Raw genomic sequence first — 21,965 nt, 5'->3', positions numbered from 1 at the left:
GTTCATTGAAATTTTTGCAAAATTGCAAAGCTCCCATCTCAAATAGGCTACATTCTAGAACTTGTTTCATATGATGGCTTCTATGGTGTTTTTTTGCTTGTTTCTTTCTTTCACACAGAAACAGTGGTAGTTGAGGTCACCAGCCAGAGAGCAGAGGCCCATTTAAATTTCATGTCACTGACCTGTGTGATCTGGTCATAGCAGTTTGAGCTGTACATGCATAGTGCTGTGCCAGAGGGAGAAAGAAAAGTACTTCCTCTCCTTTCCCTAGGCACAGGAACAATGCTGAATAAAATCTTGAAAATTTGGAATAACGGAAAACGAGGCAGCCACTTGCACCATCTTGAATGCGGCAAATTTAACCAAACATGTTGAAGTGCTCAGAAAGTAGAAAGACAAAAACTATGAATGTTTTTAAAGTCCTGCAAAAGACTATTGTTATGTGTATGTAGAATAAAGGAATGAAAATGAATGACCTGCCTTACCTTCTCTACAACAAATTCTTTCTTTGAAATAAAAAAGATAAATTGCCATTTGAAAATTTGTACCTGAATATATCAGTTGAAACTTCAATAACTTAGTCCACATTACTAGACAAACATTCTGTGAATGCATTTTAAAACACACTTTCTATTGGACATTGCTGCAGCTATGTATCCTAGCAAAGCTTTCTCTTCTTTCTCATTGTACCATTTATTCTCATTTCCAGACTTTTGCTCCAGCGTCCCCAATTCTGTTATTCCTTTAAAATGCAGATAGGGTTCTTATATGAAGATAGAGTTATTATAGAGTTCTCATATGAAGCTTCTCCTGGTTGTATTCCTTCGTAGTTCTTACAACTATCTGAAATTTATTTATTTATTTATTTATTTACAAATAGTTTTCCCGTTGCCCAAATACAATGTAGGCTGCAATGGGCCAGGGATTTTGTATTATTGGCTGCTGTATCCATAGCACCTAGAACAAGGCTTTGCCCATAAAAGACACTCAGTATTTGTGTAATGGATTAATGTTTTTCGACTAAATTTTTAGCCCTTTATACAGACTTACAGCACTATATAATTTCAATGTCTGTAAGCCTTATTTCCTTATATAGTAAGGTCTTTAAGAGCAGAAATATAATTTTAAATCTAGCAGCCACATCTAGTGGAATATACTGGAAGAGTTCTTTGCATAATATATTGGTTCTGAAGGTTTGGCATTATGAAGAAAGTGATAACAAGGTGGAATGGAAATAGCTGCAGTTCCCTTTACAGGGATCATATCTGCTGCTGCGCATTTCCCTCTTCCTTTTTTCATCTCTTCCACACTTCTGTGATAAGGGACATTGAGAAAAAGCTGTGGAACTTCTAGACAACACAAAGGTACGGCAGACAAAAACAAAAACAAAAACAAAAAACGTTAAAAACCAGTACCCACTTAAAAGATTAAGAGATCATATCAAAGGTTAGATTTCAAGCCAAGGCAGCTGGCTTTTTATTTTATAACCTTTGCCCCCAAATTTTCCTGCCACACACTGTCTGAATTATCTTACTGCACTTTATTAAACTGCATAAAATGTAGTTTAGAAGAAATGATGTGGGGCTAACAAACATTTTCTTTTTAAAACTGCAACTTCCTCTGCTAGAATTAATGATGTTTGAGTCATTCACACCTAAGTATAAGTATGAATAAATTTAGTCAACTCCTTTTTTTCTCTCAGTTAGCTGAGGAAATTGCCAGGGAAATACAAGTGCTCAAGTTAAAGGAGATGACCAAAGGGGTACAGAAGAGATGCCAAATTATTGCAGAATTTTTCCCAAGGAAGAACTTTTGCCCAAGGAAAAGAGAAAAAAAAAGAGATTTTCCTTTATCATTTTCTTTTTTCTTTTTTAAGGAGCAAACAAAAATGAATTTCTAGGAAAGCATATCAGGAGGCATCATTGTACGATGGAATTTTTCTGTATCTTGATTGCAGTGGTGGCTACATGAATATATTCATGTGACAAAATAGCATAAAACTTATACACACACACGAGTTCATGTAAAACTAGTGAAATCTGAATAAGGCCGGTGAAATTTAATTTTTTTTATTGATATATAATAGCTATACATATTTGGGGGTTACCTGTGATATTTTGATACCTGTATAAAATGTATAATGCTCAAATCAAGGTAATTGAGATATAGATCACCTCAAACATTTATCTTTTCTTTCTGTTGGGAACATTACAAATTTTTTAGCTATTTTTAAGTATATAATAAATGATTATTAACTACAATTTCCTAGCTATTTTGAAATATATCATTATTATCTATAATTTCTCTACTGCACTGTCAAACACTAGCACTTATTTGGTTAGCACACAGTACTTATAAGGTCAGTGGGTACATATCAGTGTCAATTCCCTGATTGTGATATTGTGTTATAATTATGAAAAAAGTCATCACTGGGAAAAACAAAGCGAAGGGTATGTGGATCACTCTGTATTATTTCCTACAACTCTATGTGACTCTACAATGGTCTTTAAACTTTTTTTTTATATATATTTTAAGTTCTAGGGTACATGTGTAAACGTGCAGGTTTGTTACATATGTATACATGTACCATGTTGGTGTGCTGCACCCATTAACTCATCATTTACATTAGGTATATCTCCTAATGCTACCTCTCCCCCCTCCCCACAATAGGACCCAGTGTGTGATGTTCCCCTTCCTGTGTCCAAGTGATCTCATTGTTCAATTCCCACCTATAAGTGAGAACATGCAGTATTTGGTTTTCTGTTCTTGCGATAGTTTGCTGAGAATGATGGTTTCCAGCTGCATCCATGTCCCTACAAAGGACACAAACTCATCCTTTTTTATGGCTGCCTAGTATTACATGATGTATATGTGCCACATTTTCTTAATCCAGTCTGTCACTGATGGACATTTGGGTTGATTCCAAGTCTTTGCTATTGTGTATAGTGCTGCAATAAACATATGTGTGCATGTGTGTTTATAGCAGCATGATTTATAATCCTTTGGGTATATACCCAGTAATGGGATAGCTGGGTCAAATGATATTTCTAGTTCTAGATCCTTGAGGAATCACCACACTGTCTTCCACAATGGTTTAACTAGTTTACAGTCCCACCAACAGTGTAAAAGTGTTCCTATTTCTCCACATCCTCTCCAACACCTGTTGTTTCCTGACTTTTTAATGATTGCCATTGTAACTGGTGTGAGATGGTATCTCATTGTGATTTTGATTTGCATTTCTCTGATGGCTAGTGATGATGAGCATTTTTTCATGTGTCTGTTGGCTGCATAAATGTCTTCTTTTGAGAAGTGTCTGTTCATATCCTTTGCCCTTTGTTCATATCTGTTCATATCTGTTCATGTCTGTTCATATCCTTTGATGGGGTTGTTTGTTTTTTTCTTGTAAATTTGTTTGAGTTCTTTGTATGTTCTGGTTAGCCCTTTATCAGATGAGTAGATTGCAAAAATTTTCTCCCATTCTGTAGGTTGCCTGTTCACTCTGATGGTCATTTATTTTGCTGTGCAGAAGCTCTTTAGTTTAATTAGATCCATTTGTCAAATTTGGCTTTTGTTGCCATTGCTTTTGTCATTTTAGACATGAAGTCCTTGCCCATGCCTATGTCCTGAATGGTATTGCCTAGGTTTTCTTCTAAGGTTTTTATGGTTTTAGGTCTAACATTTAAGTCTCTAATCCATCTTGAATTAATTTTTGTATAAGGTGTAAGGAAGGATCCAGTTTCAGCTTTCTACTTATGGCTAGCCAGTTTTCCCAGCACCATTTATTAAATAGGGAATCCTTTCCCCATTTCTTGTTTTTCTCAGGTTTGTCAAAGATCAGATGGTTGTAGATGTGTGGTATTATTTCTGAGGCCTCTGTTCTGTTTTATTGGACTATATCTCTGTTTTGGTACCAGTACCATGCTGTTTTGGTTACTGTAGCCTTGTAGTATAGATTGAAGTCAGGTAGCATGATGCCTCCAGCTTTGTTCTTTTGGCTTAGGATTGTCTTGGCAATGCAGACTCTTTTTTGGTTCCACATGAACTTTAAAGTAGTTTTCACAAATTCTGTGAAGAAAGTCATTGGTAGCTTAATGGGAATGACATGGAAGCTATAAATTGCCTTGGGTCAATTTATTATTAGCTACAAATTGCCTTGGGATGGCACTTGGGCAGTATGGCCATTTTCACAATATTGATTCTTCCTATCCATGAGCATGGTATGTTCTTCCATTTGTTTGTGTCCTCTTTGATTTCACTGAGCAGTGGTTTGTAGTTCTCCTTGAAGAGGTCCTTTACATCCCTTGTAAGTTGGATTCCTAGGTATTTTATTTTCTTTGAAGCTATTGTGAATGGGAATTCATTCATGGTTTGGCTCTCTGTTTGTCAGTTACTGGTGTATAAGAATGCTTGTGATTTTTGCACATTGATTTTGTATCCTGAGACTTTGCTGAAGTTGCTTACCAGCTTAAGGGATTTTGGGCTGAGACAATGGGGTTTTCTAAATATACAATCATGTCATCTGCAAACAGGGACAATTTGACTTCCTCTTTTCCTAACTGAATAGCCTTTATTTCTTTCTCTTGCCTGATTGCCCTAGCCAGAACTTCCAACACTACGTGGAATAGGAGTGGTGAGAGAGGGCATCCCTGTCTTGTGCCAGTTTTCAAAGGGAATTTTTCCAGTTTTTGCCCATTCAGTATGATATTGGCTGTGGGTTTGTCATAAATAGCTCTTATTATTTTGAGATACACTCCATCAATACAGAATTTATTGAGAGTTTTTAGCATGAAAGTCTGATGAATTTTGTCAAAGGCCTTTTCTGCATCTATTGAGATAATCATGTGGTTTTTGGTTTTGGTTCTGTTTATATGCTGGATTACGTTTATTGATTTGCATATGTTGAACCAGCCTTGCATCCCAGGGATGAAGCCCACTTGATCATGGTGGATAAGCTTTTTGATGTGCTGCTGGATTCGGTTTGCCAGTATTTTATTGAGGATTTTTGCATCAATGTTCATCAGGGATATTGGTCTAAAATTCTCTTTTTTTTTGTTGTATCTCTGCCAGGCTTGGTATCAAGATGATGTTGACCTCATAAAATGAGTTAGGGAGGATTCCCTCTTTTTCTATTGATTGGAATAATTTCAGAAGGAATGGTACCAACTCCTCCTTGTACCTCTGGCAGAATTTGGCTGTGAATCCATCTGCTCCTGGACTTTTTTTGATTGGTAGGCTATTAATTATCACCTCAATTTCAGAGCCTGCTATTGGTCTATTCAGGGATTCAACTTCTTCCTGGTTTAGTCTTGGGAGAGTGTAAGTGTCCAGGAAATTATCCATTTCTTCTAGGTTTTCTAGTTTATTTGCGTAGAAGTGTTTATAGTATTCTCTGATGGTAGTTTGTATTTCTGTGGGATCGGTGGTGATATCCCCGTTATCATTTTTTATTGTGTCTATTTGATTCTTCTCTTTTCTTCTTTATTAGTCTTGCTATCAGTCTATCAATTTTGTTGATCTTTTCAAAAAACCAGCACCTGGATTCATTGATGTTTTGGAGGGATTTTTGTGTCTCTATCTCCTTCAGTTCTGCTCTGAACTTACTTATTTGTTGCCTTCTGCTAGCTTTTGAATTTGCTGTTACTTCTCTAGTTCTTTTAATTGTGATGTTAGGGTGTCAATTTTAGATCTTTCCTGCTTTCTCTTGTGGGCATTTAGTGCGATAAATTTCCCTCTACACACTACTTTAAATGTGTCCCAGAGATTCCAGTATGTTGTATCTTTGTTCTCATTGGTTTCAAAGAACATCTTTTTTTCTGCCTTCATTTCGTTATGTACCCAGTAGTCACTCAGGAGCAGGTTGTTCAGTTTCCATGTAGTTGAGCAGTTTCGATTGAGTTTCTTAGTCCTGAGTTCTAGTTTGATTGCACTGTGGTCTGAGAGACAGTTTGTTATAATTTCTGTTCTTGTACATTTGCTGAGGAGTGCTTTACTTCCAACTATGTGGTCAATTTTGGAATAAGTGTGATGTGGTGCTGAGAAGAATGTATATTCTGTTGATTTGGGGTGGGGAGTTCTGTAGATGTCTATTAGGTTCACTTGGTGCAGAGTTGAGTTTAATTCCTGGATATCCTTGTTAACTTTCTGTCTCGTTGATCTGTCTAATGTTGACAGTGGGGTGTTAAAGTCTCCCATTATTATTGTATGGGAGTCTAAGTCTCTTTGTAAGTCTCTAAGGACTTGCTTTATGAATCTGGGTACTCCTGTATTGGGTGCATATATATTTAGGATAGTTAGCTCTTCCTGATGAATTGATTCCTTTACCATTATGTAATGACCTTCTTTGTCTCTTTTGATCTTTGATGGTTTAAAGTCTGTTTTATCAGAGACTCGTATTGCAACCCCTGCTTTTTTTGTTCTCCATTTGCTTGGTAGATCTTCCTCCATCCCTTTATTTTGAGCCTATGTGTGTCTCTGCATGTGAGATGGGTCTGCTGAATACAGCAGACTGATGGATCTTGACTCTTTATCCAATTTGCCAGTCTGTGTCTTTTAATTGGACCATTTAGTTCATTTACATTTAAGGTTAATATTTTTATGTGTGAACTTGATCCTGTCATTATGATATTAGCTGGTTATTTTGCTCATTAGTTGATGCAGTTTCTTCCTAGCATCGATGGACTTTACATTTTGACATGTTTTTGCAGTGGCTGGTACCGGTTGTTCCTTTCCATGTTTAGTGCTTCCTTCAGGGTCTCTTGTAAGGCAGGCCTGGTGGTGACAAAATCTCTCAGCATTTGCTTGTCTGTAAAGGATTTTATTTCTCCTTCACTTATGAAACTTAGTTTGGCTGGATATAAAATTCTGGGTTGAAAATTCTTTTCTGTAAGAATGTTGAATATTGGCCCCCACTCTCTTCTGGCTTGTAGAGTTTCTGCCGGGAGATCTGCTGTTAGTCTGATGGGCTTCCCTTTTTGTGTAACCCGACCTTTCTTTCTGGCTGCCCTTAACATTTTTTCCTTCATTTCGGCTTTGGCGAATCTGACAATTATGTGTCTTGGAGTTGTTCTTCTTGAGGAGTATCTTTGTGGCATTCTCTGTATTTCCTGAATTTGAATGTTGGCCTGCCCTACTAGGTTGGAGAAGTTCTCCTGGATGATATCCTGCAGAGTGTTTTCCATCTTGGTTCCATTTTCCCCGTCACTTTCAGGCACTCCAGTCAGACGTAGATTTGGTCTTTTCACATAATCCCATATTTCTTGGAGACTTTGTTCATTTCTTTTTACTCTTTTTTCTCTACACTTCTCGCTTCATTTCATTCATTTGATCTTCAATCACTTATACTCTCTTCCAGTTGATCGAGTCAGTTACTGAAGCTTGTGCATTTGTCACATAGTTCACGTGTTACGGTTTTCATCTCTATCAGTGCTTTTAAGGACTTCTCTACATTGGTTATTCTAGTTAGCCATTCATCAAATCTTTTTTCAAGGTTTTTAGTTTCTTTGCACTGGTTACATAGTTCCTCCTTTAGCTCTGAGAAGTTCAATTGACTGAAACCTTCTCTCGACTCGTCAAAGTCATTCTCCGTCCAGCTTTGTTCCATTGCTGGTCATGAGCTGCGTTCCTTTGGAGGGGGAGGTGCACTCTGATTTTTTGAATTTCCAGTTTTTCTGCACTTTTTCCCCATCTTTGTGGTTTTATCTGCCTTTGGTCTTTGATGATGGTGACGTACTGATGGGGTTTTGGTGTGGGTGTCCTTTCTGTTTGTTAGTTTTCCTTCTAACAATCAGGACCCTCAGCTGTAGGTCTGTTGGAGTTTGCTTGAGGTCCACTCCAGACCCTGTTTGCCTGGGTATCAGCAGTGAAGGCTGCAGAAGATAGAATATTGCTGAACAGTGAGCATTGCTGTCTGATTCTCGCCCTGGAAGCTTACTCTCAGGGGTATACCCCACCATGTGAGGTGTGAGGTGTCGGTCTGCACCTAGTGGGGGATGTCTCCCAGTTAGGCTACTCAGGGGTCAGGGACCCACTTGAGCAGGCAGTCTGTTCCTTCTCAGATCTCAACCTCTGTGCTAGGAGACCCACTGCTCTCTTCAAAGCTGTCAGTCAGGGGCATTTACCTCTGCTGAGGTTTCTGCTGCTTTCTGTTTAGCTATGCCCTGTCCCCAGAGGAGGAGTCTACAGAGGCAGGCCGGTCTCCTTGAGCTGTGGTCGGCTCCACCCAATTCAAGCTTCCAGGCGGCTTTGTTTACCTACTTAAGCCTCAGCAATGGCGGGCAACCTCACTGCCGCCTACCTTGCAGTTAGATCTCAGACTACTGTGTTAGCAATGAGGGAAGCTCCATGGGCGTGGGACCCTCTGGGCCAGGTGTGGGCTATAATCTCCTGGTTTACCATTTGCTAAGACCCTTGGTAAAGTGCAGTATTAGGGTGGGAGTTACCCAATTTTCCAGGTGTTGTGTGTCTCAATTTCCTTTGGCTAGGAAAAGGAATTCCCTTCCCCCTTGCGCTTCCCAGGTGAGGCGATGCCTCGCCCTACTTCAGCTCTCGCTGGTCGGGCTGCATCCACAGACCAGCGTCAGCTGTCCGACACCACACGACCCAGTGAGATGAACTCGGTACCTCAGTTGAAAATGCAGAAATCACCGGTATTCTATGTCTCTCACACTGAGAGCTGGAGGCTGGAGCTGTTCCTATTCGGCCATCTTGGGCGCGCCCTAGGTCTTTAAACTTTTTAAAAACAAATTAACTGGAACAGTGTTTTTCTATAAAGGGTGGCTGGGCAGAGGGGTGGGAGACAGTTTCATCTAATTTGGAAAAGGTAGGCCTGAAGTGATAGTTCTCATAGTGGTTTAAAGTTTCAGTTGTTAAAGCAAACATATGGGCCAAGATTGGTGGAATTTTATGTTTTAATGGTTTCTAAAATAAAGCTATATAAGAGAGGAATTGCAGTGGGGTGAGAAATAGGAAAACAGAGGAAGTCAGAAAGGAGGACGAATACCAAATACGGTTGTTCCCACAGGCAGGTTCCCAATCCTTCAAATCCTGTATTTTTTAATCTACATTTGCTTGAAAAAAATTCACATTACATAGACTCATGCAGTTCAAAACTGTGTCGTTCAAGAATCAGCTGTAGTTCATTTTTGTCAGTCCAAGGTACTCTCCTAACTGGTAGTCCTAAGCATAGAAAGGAAAAAAGACAACTGGGTGCTCGAAATTATTAGACGTAATAATGTCTTCTATGTGTCTCCATAAAGGTGCCAAAGCTTAGGCACAAAATTTATTCTTATAAATTTTAAATTCCTATCTTCTGAGAGGCAAGGATATTTTTCTACTTTCTCTAAGACAGATAGATATTCTACTTTTTTTTGACAGTTGACAATGTTTGACTTAAATTCGATATTCCCTTAGACTATTGCAGTAAAAATAAATTAATAATCCTTAAATTTCATTTTACAACAACACTTCTTCAAAGAATCTGTAGCATATCCCCAGCATTGTTCTTTTGTACACTCTCATTTTTTTCTGGTGAGTATTCTACTAGTTTTGTTTTTAGGTGACCAATAGCAATTATTTTATTTTAAGAACTTTGGATTTTATTTGAAAATGTTTTTACCAAGTACATCTATTTCATTTTGGTAAGAAGATAGTCTGTTTTCTTTGAAGTTATAGAAATTGTTTTCAAAGCTTCATTTTCATTACTCACTGAAATTATTGGAGCAATTGGATAGAGTAGCCATGTAGCACTCAATTCTTATGAGGTGTATAAACTGGCTTTGCCAACTTTGGTAACTTTGGTATCATGTTGTTTGGTGTCCATTAAAACTTACACAGTAGCACGCTACATTAATGTTCTCCTCTGTCTTTTGACAAAGGTTAAGTTAGTTCCCTTGAACTTTAAAGATAGATAAATTCATTTATATTTTTATATTGTATATATTTTCAATTCATCAAAATATTTGTACCTGGGGATCCTTTATTTTTACCTATCTCTGATTTGCAATGCTAGATTTTAACCATCCCCATCCTGGCTCTGTTTCCAACATACTGTCTGCCACAGGGATAGTCAATCAAGTGCAGTGCACCCCTCAGATTGCCACACTGTATTTTCTTATAATACTTGAAGTATTCTTTGTAAAAATCGTTCCACTCTTTGTCTAGTGATTCAAGTTGATCAGTATTTATTTATTTGTAGCTTATACCTTACCTGCTTTAAGCAGATAAAGTTGCCTGCTATAAAGCCGTATAAAACATCTGTATCTTTTTAAAAAACTTTTAAGTTCAGCGGTACCTGTGCAGGATTGTTATATAGGTAGACTTGTGTCACAGGGGTTTATTGTACAGATTATTTCATCACCCAGGTACTAAGCCTTGTACCCAACAGTTATCTTTTCTGGTCTTCCTCCTCCTCCCACCATCCATTCTCAAGCAGGTCCCCAGTGTCTGTTGTTCCCCTCTTTGTGTCCATGAGTTCTCATCATTTAGCTCCCACTTATAAGTGAGAATATGCAGTATTTGGTTTCCTGTTTCTGTGTTAGTTTACTAAGGATAATGGCCTCAAGCTGCATCCATGTTGCTGCAAGGGACATGATCTCATTCCTTCTTATGGCTGCATAGTATTCTGTGGTGCATATGTACCACATTTTCTTTATCCAGTGTGCATTGATGTGCATTTAGGTTGATTCCATGTCTTGGCTATTGTGAATGGTGCTGCAATGAACATTTGCACGCATGTGTCTTTATGGTAGAATGATTTATATTCCTCTGGGTATATACCCAGTAATGGGATTGCTGAGTTGAATGGTAGTTCTGTTTTTAGCCCTTTGAGGAATGGCCACACTGTTTTCCACTGTGGTTGAACTAATTTACATTCCCACCAACAGTGTATAAGCATTCTCTTTTCTCCACAACCTTCACCAGCGTATGTTGTTTTTTGACTTTGATAATAGCTATCCTGACTGATGATAGTTGGTATCTCATTGTGGTTCTGATTTGCATTTCTCTAATGATCACTGATACTGACCTTTTATATGTATGCTTTTTGGCCACATGCATGTCATCTTTTCAAGTGTCTGTTCACCTTCTTTGCCCACTTTTTAATAGGGTTGAATTTTTCTTGTAAATTAAAACATCTGTATCTTCTACAGAATTTGTAGTATTATATTATTTTTCCACTCATTTTATTGCTTTTTAGTTTGAACTACACAATTTGCCAATCCACTGTGTTTTGTCTAGTAATCTTTTTATGACTCCACCTGTATGCACTCCTCTCTCCCACTGCAGCGCATGTTCCTGAGGAGCAGAGGGTGTGTCTTTGATTTAGAGCAGTTCCTTTGCAAGACTCTCATGTGAATTTCATGTGATTGACATTTTCCCTACTTGGTCAATAATGAACTATACTTGTCCTACTGCCTATATGTTTCCTGTTTTTCTGTAAATTGTTTAAGGAAATACCCACACTCTCTCCACTCTCTCAACCCACAAAAAAGATCAGTTGTCTTTACTTTGAGGAGGGACACTCCTACCCGGAGCTGTTCACTGGTGGCTAATTAACAGGTTCCCAAAGAATTCTTGTCCTAATATCTACATAGCACTTTATATTATCTCACAGTGCCACAACCACTCTCAGAGGTAGACTTTCTTTTTTACTATGAGGAAATTAAACTTAAAGAGATTTCCTGGCCCAAATGTGTTGGGTATGGAAGGCTAGCACATGAATCCAAGTATTCTTATTCTAAGGTTAGTGTTCATTTCAGCAGGCCACATCTGTCTCCATGGGGAAGCTACTGTGGAATCAAGTACAAGGCCAAAGCTGTTTTTTGCCCCTCTGCTCCCAGGAATTATTGCACAGTGGTGTGGGATAGGAGCCATCAACACTGAAGTATCTACCTGTATTTTCTTGGGAACCTACCCTTCTATCCATGGGTTGAAGAGTCACACCTCACAGACAAAATTGGGCACCTCTGATTGTTGCCACGTGCTTCAGAGCCCATGGAAATCAGGGCCATGAGAGAGTGGTGCAGTATAAACACAACTTTAGCCCTAGAAAAACCTGTCTTCAGTCATTGTTAATTCACATAGTTGTATCGGTCCAAAGTCTGGAGCACTGAACTGTAAATTCCTTGAGGGTTACAGGCATATTCTCATCTACTTAAGATCCTGTGGTCTAACATAGTGCCTGAGACACAATAACGGTATTTGCTGAAAAAAACAAATGAACCATTTTGGCAGAAAATATAATTATATTCGATCTTTACTTTAAACTTCTAGAATGTCATATAAATTATATGTACCTTAAAAAGACACCAGAAAGTCTCTTCCTAAATATTTTGATATTTGGATTCCAAAAGATCTCTTATAAATTCACAAAATTCAGAGGCACTGCCCTTTAACTCAGAAAGGTCTATGTCAATTCATATCAGATTAGATCTAAGTGCTACTTGTTGTATAAGACAGGGTGAAAAGAATATTCTCAGGTTTACACAGGGTTATTAGGAGACTTGAAAATGAAAATCAAAGGTCATAATAATGTATATTTCAAAATTGCTAAAAGAATACATTGTTAACATTCTTACCACATTAACAAATGGTAATTTGGTGAGGTGATAGATATGTTATTATTTATTAAAAATAGATACATTTTTAAAGTCAAAAAAAAAAAATCCCCAAATTTTGAACTTTGTGGTTTTAGCAGGAATTAAAACCCTGGGTCAATATATAGTCATAAATTTTAACAACAGCATTATGTCAAGCAGTCACTTGCAAACCACATGAAACTCAAATTTTATGAAGTGTCACAATAGCCTCATTGAAATTATTTCCCAAATATTGACACTAAGAAAGCAAACAAAATATCAACCCTGCCGCTCAGACTTAAACCTTCTAGGCTGCCTGATTCAGGCAGTAACAGACAAGGTGTTTTTATGTCGTCCCTCACACTGACTCTGTCTTCCAAATGCCGTCAAATGACTTTCGCTAATTCTTTCTTAGAAAATGTGCAAAAAGGATTTCCATAGAGGTCTTTGGAGATTTCCTGTGTCCTCATGTGTGTAATAGGTTGGGTCATGTAATAATGAAGGAAAAAGGAAGAACGGGGATTCTATTTTACGTATTTTTCTCCTTCCGGCCATTGAAAGAGGGAAAAAAGGAAAAGGGAAAATTATACCATACAGATGATGTCAGTGTTAAATTAAATTAAGATCACATGTTTGGCTGTGGCAGCTGTAATCTTTTGATTATTGAAGAGATTGTTGGTAATGAAATACATTTGTAAGAAATATTTTTAGTGTAAACTGTATACATGCACAAACTGTGAGCTATGCATCTAATAAAATGATAGATTTAGAAATTGCCTGGTACCTAAATTCATGTTTTTCAAATAGCTATTTATAGAAAGAAAAGTGATATTTAAGCTATCATAGTAGAATATTATAATCTACCTTATATTACCTTAGATAATAGTCCCATATTTTAAAATAATGTAAACACCATTCAATTATTTATTCACGCCTAAGTTATGTAAATTGGAAGATTTGGGGAATTGTGCAAGAAAAGAATTATTTTATCCAAAAGTAAGGCCTCACTGTCATGGCTTAAAGAGATTGCCACAAAACAAGTTATACTACAGATAAAAATAAACCAAACCAACATGAATTTTTAATCAATACAATTTTTTATAGACATTAAAAACAAGTATTAATTTTAAGTTTTTCTCTTAAGAAATGAAACATCAGTGTATCTGGCTGTGCTATATGTTCAATATGTATTTCTCTTCCTGATAGGTCCTTGACAGTTACTGTAAAATCTCCACAGAACTGGATGATGATCTCAGCCTGGGGAGAGCCTATGAAGCCATAGCCAAGGTCCTGCAGAGGTAAGTTAGCACATCCTCGTCTTGCTGTCACTGTGAATTCACTCAACTCTGAAAGGCTTAAATTGTTTGAGGTCTGTCGCTTTCCATTACTGCCTGCTTAAATTTTAAGCAGTGCCCTTCTTAAGTGACCCTTTCATCGTAAGTTATTTTAAACCATTTTGGTATTTTAAAATATGCATCTAAACTCTTCTTTGTCTGTGTCTCCTTCGTTGTATTTTCTTTTTGGTTTTCTGTAAGTTTAGTGATGACCTTGAATAAAAGAGAAAAAAATCGGGTCACATCTCACAAGTTAAGAAAGCAGAGAGCACAGAAATATGTAGTATGCTTCAGTGGCTGTGGCTCACCGTAACCTTTCCAGATCTCTTCTTTGAGGAAAGTTTCCATTTATGCTTCAGTCACGCTTTTCCATTAAGACATCTCTCCTTTGAGCACATCTGGATAAACAATTGGAGTTAAAACCAATATTCCCAATATTTCATTTAAAACAGAAAATTTTAGATATATGAACATCTTCTGATACCTATTTTTCCATGGAAGGTATATTATTCATCCTTCAGTCATTGTCTTGCAATCATTGTTTACTCCATTTGATTGTTATAGAGTAGCCTTATGACTTAAGAAATAATAACAATAAGAGAAGTTATCGGTTAAGGCCTTGGTTTTTATTATGTTATCTTATATCCAAGATACAGCTTTTTAACAATAGTAATGTTGGTAGCAGTAACTATAGTAACAGATATAGATTGTGTTAAGTTCTAATTTCTTCCCATTTATATTTCAGTTGTAAACATATATAAGGAGGTGTTTTAAAAGTAAAACTGTTATTTGAAAGACATTTGAAACATTAAAAAGTACCTAGTGAAGTAAAATTGGAATCGTTATATAAGTACCATTACTAATATAATAATCATAGTTTAAAATATCAGTACCAATGAAATTAAAGATATCCTACAAAATAAATAAAATGCAGTAATCACTGGATAAATGGTTTAGGAACGCAGACATATTTAGAAGGAGAGGCCAGGCATGGTGGCTCACGCCTGCAATCCCAGCACTTTGGGAGACCGAGGCGAGCAGATCATCTGAGGTAAGGAGTTTGAGATCAGCCTGGCCAACATGGTGAAACCCCCTCTCTACTAACAATACTGGAAAAAAAAAAAATTAGTTGGTCGTGGAGGCAGGCTCCTGTAATCCCAGCTACTTGGGAGGCTGAGGCAGGAGAATCATTTGAGCCTGGGAGGTGGCGGTTGCAGTGAGCTGAGATTGCACTCCAGCCAGGGCATCAAGAGTGAAACTCTGCCTCAAAAAAAAAAAAAAAAGAAAGAAAAGAAAAGGAAAAGAAAAAGAAAAAAAGAAAGAAAAAAAAAAAAAAGGAAAAAGAGAGTATGGGTGTTTACCCAAGAAAGACAGAGCCAGTCATGGGTAAGGCAAGCAGCCTGTGAATGTTGTGATCCTTCTAAATAAAGATTGGTAACTAGTCCATGGAAGACCAACTCAGCTATTTTTTAAAACTTTTACTTCCAAACAACAACCCAGAAGATGCAGATGGTTGAATACAAAGAAGAGACTGATAAGAATTCAATTTATGTCTATTTGGAACAAACCAGCTCTGCTGATTGTACATTTGATTATGAACTTACTTGACTCTGCTGTTATCACTGCCCAAAAATCAGCAGAAAGGACTGCATTCCTTGCTTTGCTTTGTAGGAGCATATAAATGTGTCCCCTAACATGTTTATAAAATAATTTTTACAAAATGACATTTCCATTGTGTTCCAGCATAGCTAGAGAGAGAAGCTGAGTGTGGTGGTGGGGTCCTGTAATCCCAATTACTTGGGAGGCTGAGACGGGAAGATCCGTGGAGCCCAGGAGTTTGAGTCCAACCTGGGCAACATAGCAAGACCTCATCTCAAAAATTAATTAATTAAGAGATAAAACTTCAAGGGAAAAATTTATTTATAAACATCTACTAAGCACTTACTATATCACCGGACAAATATTGAAATGTCCCTTTGGTTACTGATGGTCTTTATAATTATTTTTAAAACTTCCAGAGACATAAGGCTGTCTTCAAATAATTCTCACCTCTTAGCCTTGCTTCTTATCTGGAATATTTTAGCCTCCATCCCAGGATTTGAATTCCTGGTTGATACAGTCAAAGCTAAGTGAAGAGCTGAACAATTATCTGGTGAATTTTGGCACTAACAGGCAATCTGATGTTTTAATTTGCCTATTTAAGTATTATTTGGAGCTTGGGAGTGGGACGGGACAAAGCTATATTTGATGTATCATGAAGCTGAATGTGTTTTGGATAGGACTGGGGACCATTCTGTTCCAACACTCTCAGCAGCCTGCCAATGTGCCTGAGGGCAAACATTTAAAGGAGCAAGAAGATTTATCCCCATTTTACTTTTATGCTAAGTAAACGAGTTCTTTTTATAAGAATTCCTGGCCAGGCACAATGGCTCACATTTGTAATCCCAGCACTTTGGGAGGCCAAAGTGGGAGGATCACTTGAGTGCAGGAGTTCGAGACCAGCCTGGGCCACATAGTGAGAACCTATCTCTATTTAAAAAAAAAAAAAATTAATTAAAAAAGGAATTCCCATCTACTAAAGTACAATAAAGCCATCAGTGATTTCATGGTAGACATGGATTCTTGATTTTGTAATGTTATACAATGCACGAGACAGTGCAGGGAATGCTTATTCTGAGGTCGTAGTGAAAAAGTGTCCCAAGGCCACAACCAGCTTTCCAATCCAAATCTGTGATTTTGCAGCATCGTTGTTGGTTACAGAGGAGCACTCAGGGAGTGCAAGCCTCCACATATTATTTCAACATCTGTGCAAAATAATTCAAAAGGGTAATCTACTAACAGGCAGATGTTTCCAAACCTAAAATTCTATAAGATAGACAACACCTTCTTGAATAGCGTAAAGCATTATTAAATCAAGTCCACTCATTGAATAAATGCTTTGATGTAAATTCTGTGTTCATTTTTAGAACATTTTGCTTGAAAGACTTGATATCCTTCAGTAAACATGCATGTGCACACAAATACACATGCACATACCCACACACATCAACACAAACACACACATGTACCAGCCCTTTCATAGCCCTAAATTGTCCTTCTCAGGTTAGTAGCAACATGCAAGAAACAGACTACAGCCCAAATAGAGGAAATTATGGTGGTGGCAGCTGAGAAATAAATCAAATTGCATATGAAGCTTAGCATCACCTCTAAATCTCTTTTTCCTAACCTACGCAATTGCACAAGTTTCACTAATGGTAGCCCTATCTCTATAAACATATTTTATATCTTTAAAGGAAATGGAAGAGGATAGCCATGTCTAGGATAAGTGTGTGTCTAAGGCCATCAACTGAGCATGCATGAACGGTGAATAAGATCTAAGGCTGGAAGCTTCTAAAATGGTTATAAGAATTTATACTGAGCCCTCAATTGAAAAACACACCACAATCCCTGAAGACTGAGGATTTGGTAATACAGAGTTGCCTGTCTGGTGATATTATTAATAGGTACAGACTTGGTGTTACAGTTATTGGGGAAGGTGTTAAGTGAACAAGTTTTGTTATTTTTGCCATTGATCTGAATAATATTAATTGCATAAGACTTTAAGCAACATAGCAGAAAATAAGCATTTGTAATGTCGTTCTTCCCCTGCTTGGAATAATAGTGAAGAAAAGAGTTGATGTTCTAAAACACTAACAATTGCCTTGTGAAACTACACTAAAAGCTAGAATTATGGTCCATAAAACAAAGAGAAAGTGAATTGAGAAATTACAAGTAAACATTATTATTATACAGACAGACGGTTTGAGTAAATACAGAGAGGGAAAATCCCTATATTTTCCTTTTGGCATTTCTTTTTTTGCCTCATTTACTGAAGTAGTTCATTTACAGAAACGTCACAACTTTCCAAAATACTCAGATTATTTAAAAAATACAGAGAAAAAATTCACAAAAATATGTTTAATACATATTGGTCACAACTAACCCATCTCTGGGTTTATTCCATACCAATTGTAAATTTTCTTGCAAACTCGAGTTAAATTATTTCCTAGAAAACTTTCCACAATGGAGATCTTTAAATCAATCAGCACAAAGTTTCAAGGGTGAAAATTACCTTTCTGTTATAGCTGAAAATTAATTTTTTCTTGCTTGAGAGAAATGACACGCCCTAGTAATTTTCATATATTCTTTAAAATGGAACATCCAGGTTTTGATGTGAAATTTCCTAAAAATGACCAAAAAAATACATCAAAACATATCTATTAATTCATGGAATTAAGAATAGCTTTTTGCATTTTCTCCTGTCACTGATCCCATTTGCCTTATTACTTTCATCTGTGGCCCACAAACTTGGTGGCACAATCAACAAACCCCTTAGTGGCTGTTTCATCTCTGCTCTATTTGATTTCTTCTCTCTGAGTAAATGATTAAGTTTTCATGCATTGGTTCAACCAAAATCTATGTTCACTCAACCACATCCTTTATTGATTACTTCTACTGCAAACAGTAGGCCAAGTGTGATATACATAATTGGACAGTTGTCAAGGGACGTGGGTGTTAACGGTCCTGTTTTCCCAGTTGGAAACTGGAATCACCTTGATACACAAATATTCTGCACTGTTTCATTCTCATTCTTTGGACCGAGGAGTCCTGTTCCTCCGAATATATGTTTTTAACTCTCTAAGGTCTGGTTGAATGAATTTAATGATTATACCATATAATATGCTGTTCAAGTTGCACCTGTGCACTGCATATAGAAAACTGGAATTAATATTTATCTAACATTTTAACCTTGTCCTTCAACTTATACAAATAAGCTGTAGCTTTTCTGTAAGAAAATATTCCATGTTTTCCCCTTCCATAAAAAGAATGGCTTCTGAATCTGTTGCTAACTTTTAAATTTGGAAAACCTTTAACCAGCATATAATGTTAATATTTCAGATGTTGCATTAACAGCTTTGCTGACTGTAGATCTCTACATTCATTGAGTAAAGCAAATGACTTACAATAATAAGACTTTTTTCTCTAGCATTATTCTTTAGAGCAAATTCTAGATAATTTTGTATGTTTTGGAGATCTGTTGTTCCTCTGGAAGAAAAATGACTTGAATTACCCAGCAATAGTTTTTAAACACTATTTTGTGTTTCTCATACTCTAAACTTAGTTTTTTTGCTTGTTTCTTTGTTTGTACGTATCTTGATTTAACAATCCTCAGCAGGCCAAATCTAATTCAAAATGTACTTTCTTCAAAAATATATTAGTTTTTAGAAACATGAACATAAATAAGCTTCAGCGAGTCCATCTTAGCTAAATAATTAATAATAATAATTTTCCCTAAGGTTTTAAAGAGATATTCAGAGAAATCATCATTTTCCCCCATCAATTTTTCTTGAATATTATAGTCTAGGAAAGAGTGTGAAAAATTAACAATTTGATAGAACATTTTTAGTCCTAGAACCACAAGTTCACTCAAAATTCTAAATAATGTATTTTCTTTATTAATATTTTATACTCAAGCTCTCTTGATAACTTTTAGTTTCACAAAACAAATATTTAAATTAAAATAATCAGTGAACCTCTCATTATATTTTACTCTATGCCTGCATTTGAAAATTTCCTCCAATAATTCATATTTTTTCTGGAGAATTGACCTATGCCTATATGTGGAAGATCAGTCATAATTTTGGTATGAAAAAGTGAGGACAGACTTTTAAAAAGTTGTGTTCACAGCTGCAGTAACATAAAATTTCATCCTATTTCTGATGTGTAGAACACTCTTTTATCAATAAGAGAAAAAAAAGTATTTGATAGTACTTGATACTCAAGTAAACAAAAAATGTGAGCTCTTTGATTTTTCCCCTTAGGAAATAGACACCAGGACTTTATGTGACTGATTTGCAGAGCATACATTCAAATCAGAGTGTTTAATTCATCATATGATGAATGTTTTCAGGAAGGATTGCTTAGCTAAATTGAATTTGCCTCTTGGCTTGTGGTAGACAATGTCAAGTAGAGAGCTATCGATGTGATAGTTGTTTATTTCACTGAGAGATAATAATAACACAAGTGCCATTTATTGAATCCCTACTACATGCCAAGCTATACATTTACACAATTTTTCATCCCACAGCAACTTGTGGCCATTTTTAAAATGAAGAAACAAAAGTTTTCTTTAGTTTCATAACTTTAGTATAATCAAAGTTATTAATCTAAGAGGCCGAGCTGAGATTCAAACCTACATCTTTCTAAATTCCACCATAACTCATTTTGACTTTAAAGTAATCTAATTTATTTTTACAAACATATCAGTGTTTACCTGTGAAAACAAATGTTTTTCAGACCTTGAGAGGTTATGCAAGGAGATAACCCTAATCCTACCAACACTTTTTAAAAATAAACTCAGTTGAAAATACATTCTGGGGCATATAGAAATGCTACTGGTGGGTGCGGGGCCAAGATGGCCTACTAGACGCTGGGGCTCCCATCAAAATAAACCATAATAAGTGAGTGAATCCTTCACCAGCAACCAAGGTATCCAGGTTCTGTCATCAAAATTGGCTAGAAGGCAGGTGTGACCCACGGAGAGAGGGAAGAGCAGTGTGGTGTGGTGGCCCACCTGAGAGCCACACGGGGAAGAGGACCCCCCTCCCACCAGCCAAGGGATGTGAGCACAGACACGGACAAAGGATCAAATGGATGAAGTGGCAGAAGTAGGCTACAGAAGATGGGTAATAAAAACCTACAATGAGTTAAAGGAGCATGTTCTAACCCAATGCAAACAAGCTAAGAGCCTTCATAAAAGGTTAGAGGAATTCCTAACTAGAATAACCAGTTTAGAGAGGAACATAAACGACCTGATGGAACTGAAAAACACAGCACGAGAACTTCATGAAGCGTACACAAGTATCAACAGCCGAATCAGCCAAGCAGAAGAAAGGATATCAGAGTTTGAAGGCCATCTTACTGAAATAAGACATGCAAACAAGAATAGAGAAAAAAGAATGAAAAGGAATGAACAAAGCATCCAAGAAATATGGGATTTCATAAAAAGACCAAACCTACAATTGATTGGAGTACCAGAGGAGATGAAGAGAATTAAAACAAGCTGGAAAATACACTTCAGGATATTATCCAGGAGAATTTTCCCAACCTAGCAAGACAAATCAACATGCAAATTCAGGAAATACAGAGAACACCATTAATATACTCCATGAGAAGATCAACCCCAAGAAGCATGATCATCAGATTCTCCAAGGTCAAAATCAGGAAAAACTGTTAAAGGCAGCCAGAGAATGATTCAAAAAGACAAAGAAGGGCATTACATAATGGTAAAGGGAACAATTCAACAAGACGGACTAATTATTCTAAATATGCACCCAATGCAAGAGCACCCAGATTCATAAAGCAAGTTCTTAGAGACCAACAAAGAGACTTAGTCTCCCACACAATAATAGTGGGAGACTTTAACAACCCACTGTCAGTATTAGGCAGATTAACGAGACAGAAAATTGATAAGAATACTCAGGACTTGAACTCAGTTCTGGGTCAAGTGGACCTAGTAGACAGCTACAGAACTCTCTACCCCAAATCAACAGAATATACACTCTTCTCAGTGCCACATGGCACTTATTCTAAAATTGACCACATAATTGGAAGTAAAACATTCCTCAGCAAATACAAAAGAACTGAAGTCATAACAAACAGTCTCTCAGATCACAGTGCCATCAAGTTAGAATTCAGGATTAAGAAACTCACTGAAAACTGCAAAATTATGTGGAAATTGAGCAACTTGATCCTGAATGACTACTGGATAAATAATGAATTAAGATGGAAATTAAGAAGTTCTTTGAAACCAATGAGAACAAAGAGACAACATAACAGAAACTCTAAGACACAGCTAAAACAGTGTTAAGCGGGAAATTTATAACACTAAATGCCCACAGGAGAAAGTGGAAAAAATCTAAAATAGACACCCTAACCTCACAATTAAAAGAGTTTGAGAGGTGAGAGCAAACTAATCCAAAAGCTAGCAGAAGACAAGAAATAACTAACATCATAGAGG

At 36.9% G+C, this 21,965-nt stretch overlaps 1 protein-coding gene across 3 annotated transcripts in view; it reads left to right on the top strand.

The window, feature by feature from the left end:
- The window catches only part of TTC29 (tetratricopeptide repeat domain 29), a 254,589-nt gene that overhangs the window by 101,303 nt on the left and 131,321 nt on the right, over positions 1 to 21,965 (top strand). For all 3 annotated transcript variants that reach the window (XM_037992745.2, XM_037992737.2, XM_037992744.2), the window contains one exon: positions 13,779 to 13,870. In XM_037992745.2, the coding sequence (XP_037848673.2) occupies positions 13,779 to 13,870 (92 nt within the window). The remainder of the gene's footprint in view (positions 1 to 13,778; positions 13,871 to 21,965) is intronic.

Source organism: Chlorocebus sabaeus, chromosome 7, assembly GCF_047675955.1.
Source record: "Chlorocebus sabaeus isolate Y175 chromosome 7, mChlSab1.0.hap1, whole genome shotgun sequence".
Taxonomy (NCBI): Eukaryota; Metazoa; Chordata; class Mammalia; order Primates; family Cercopithecidae; genus Chlorocebus; species Chlorocebus sabaeus.
This window is presented reverse-complemented; position numbering and strand designations above follow the sequence as displayed.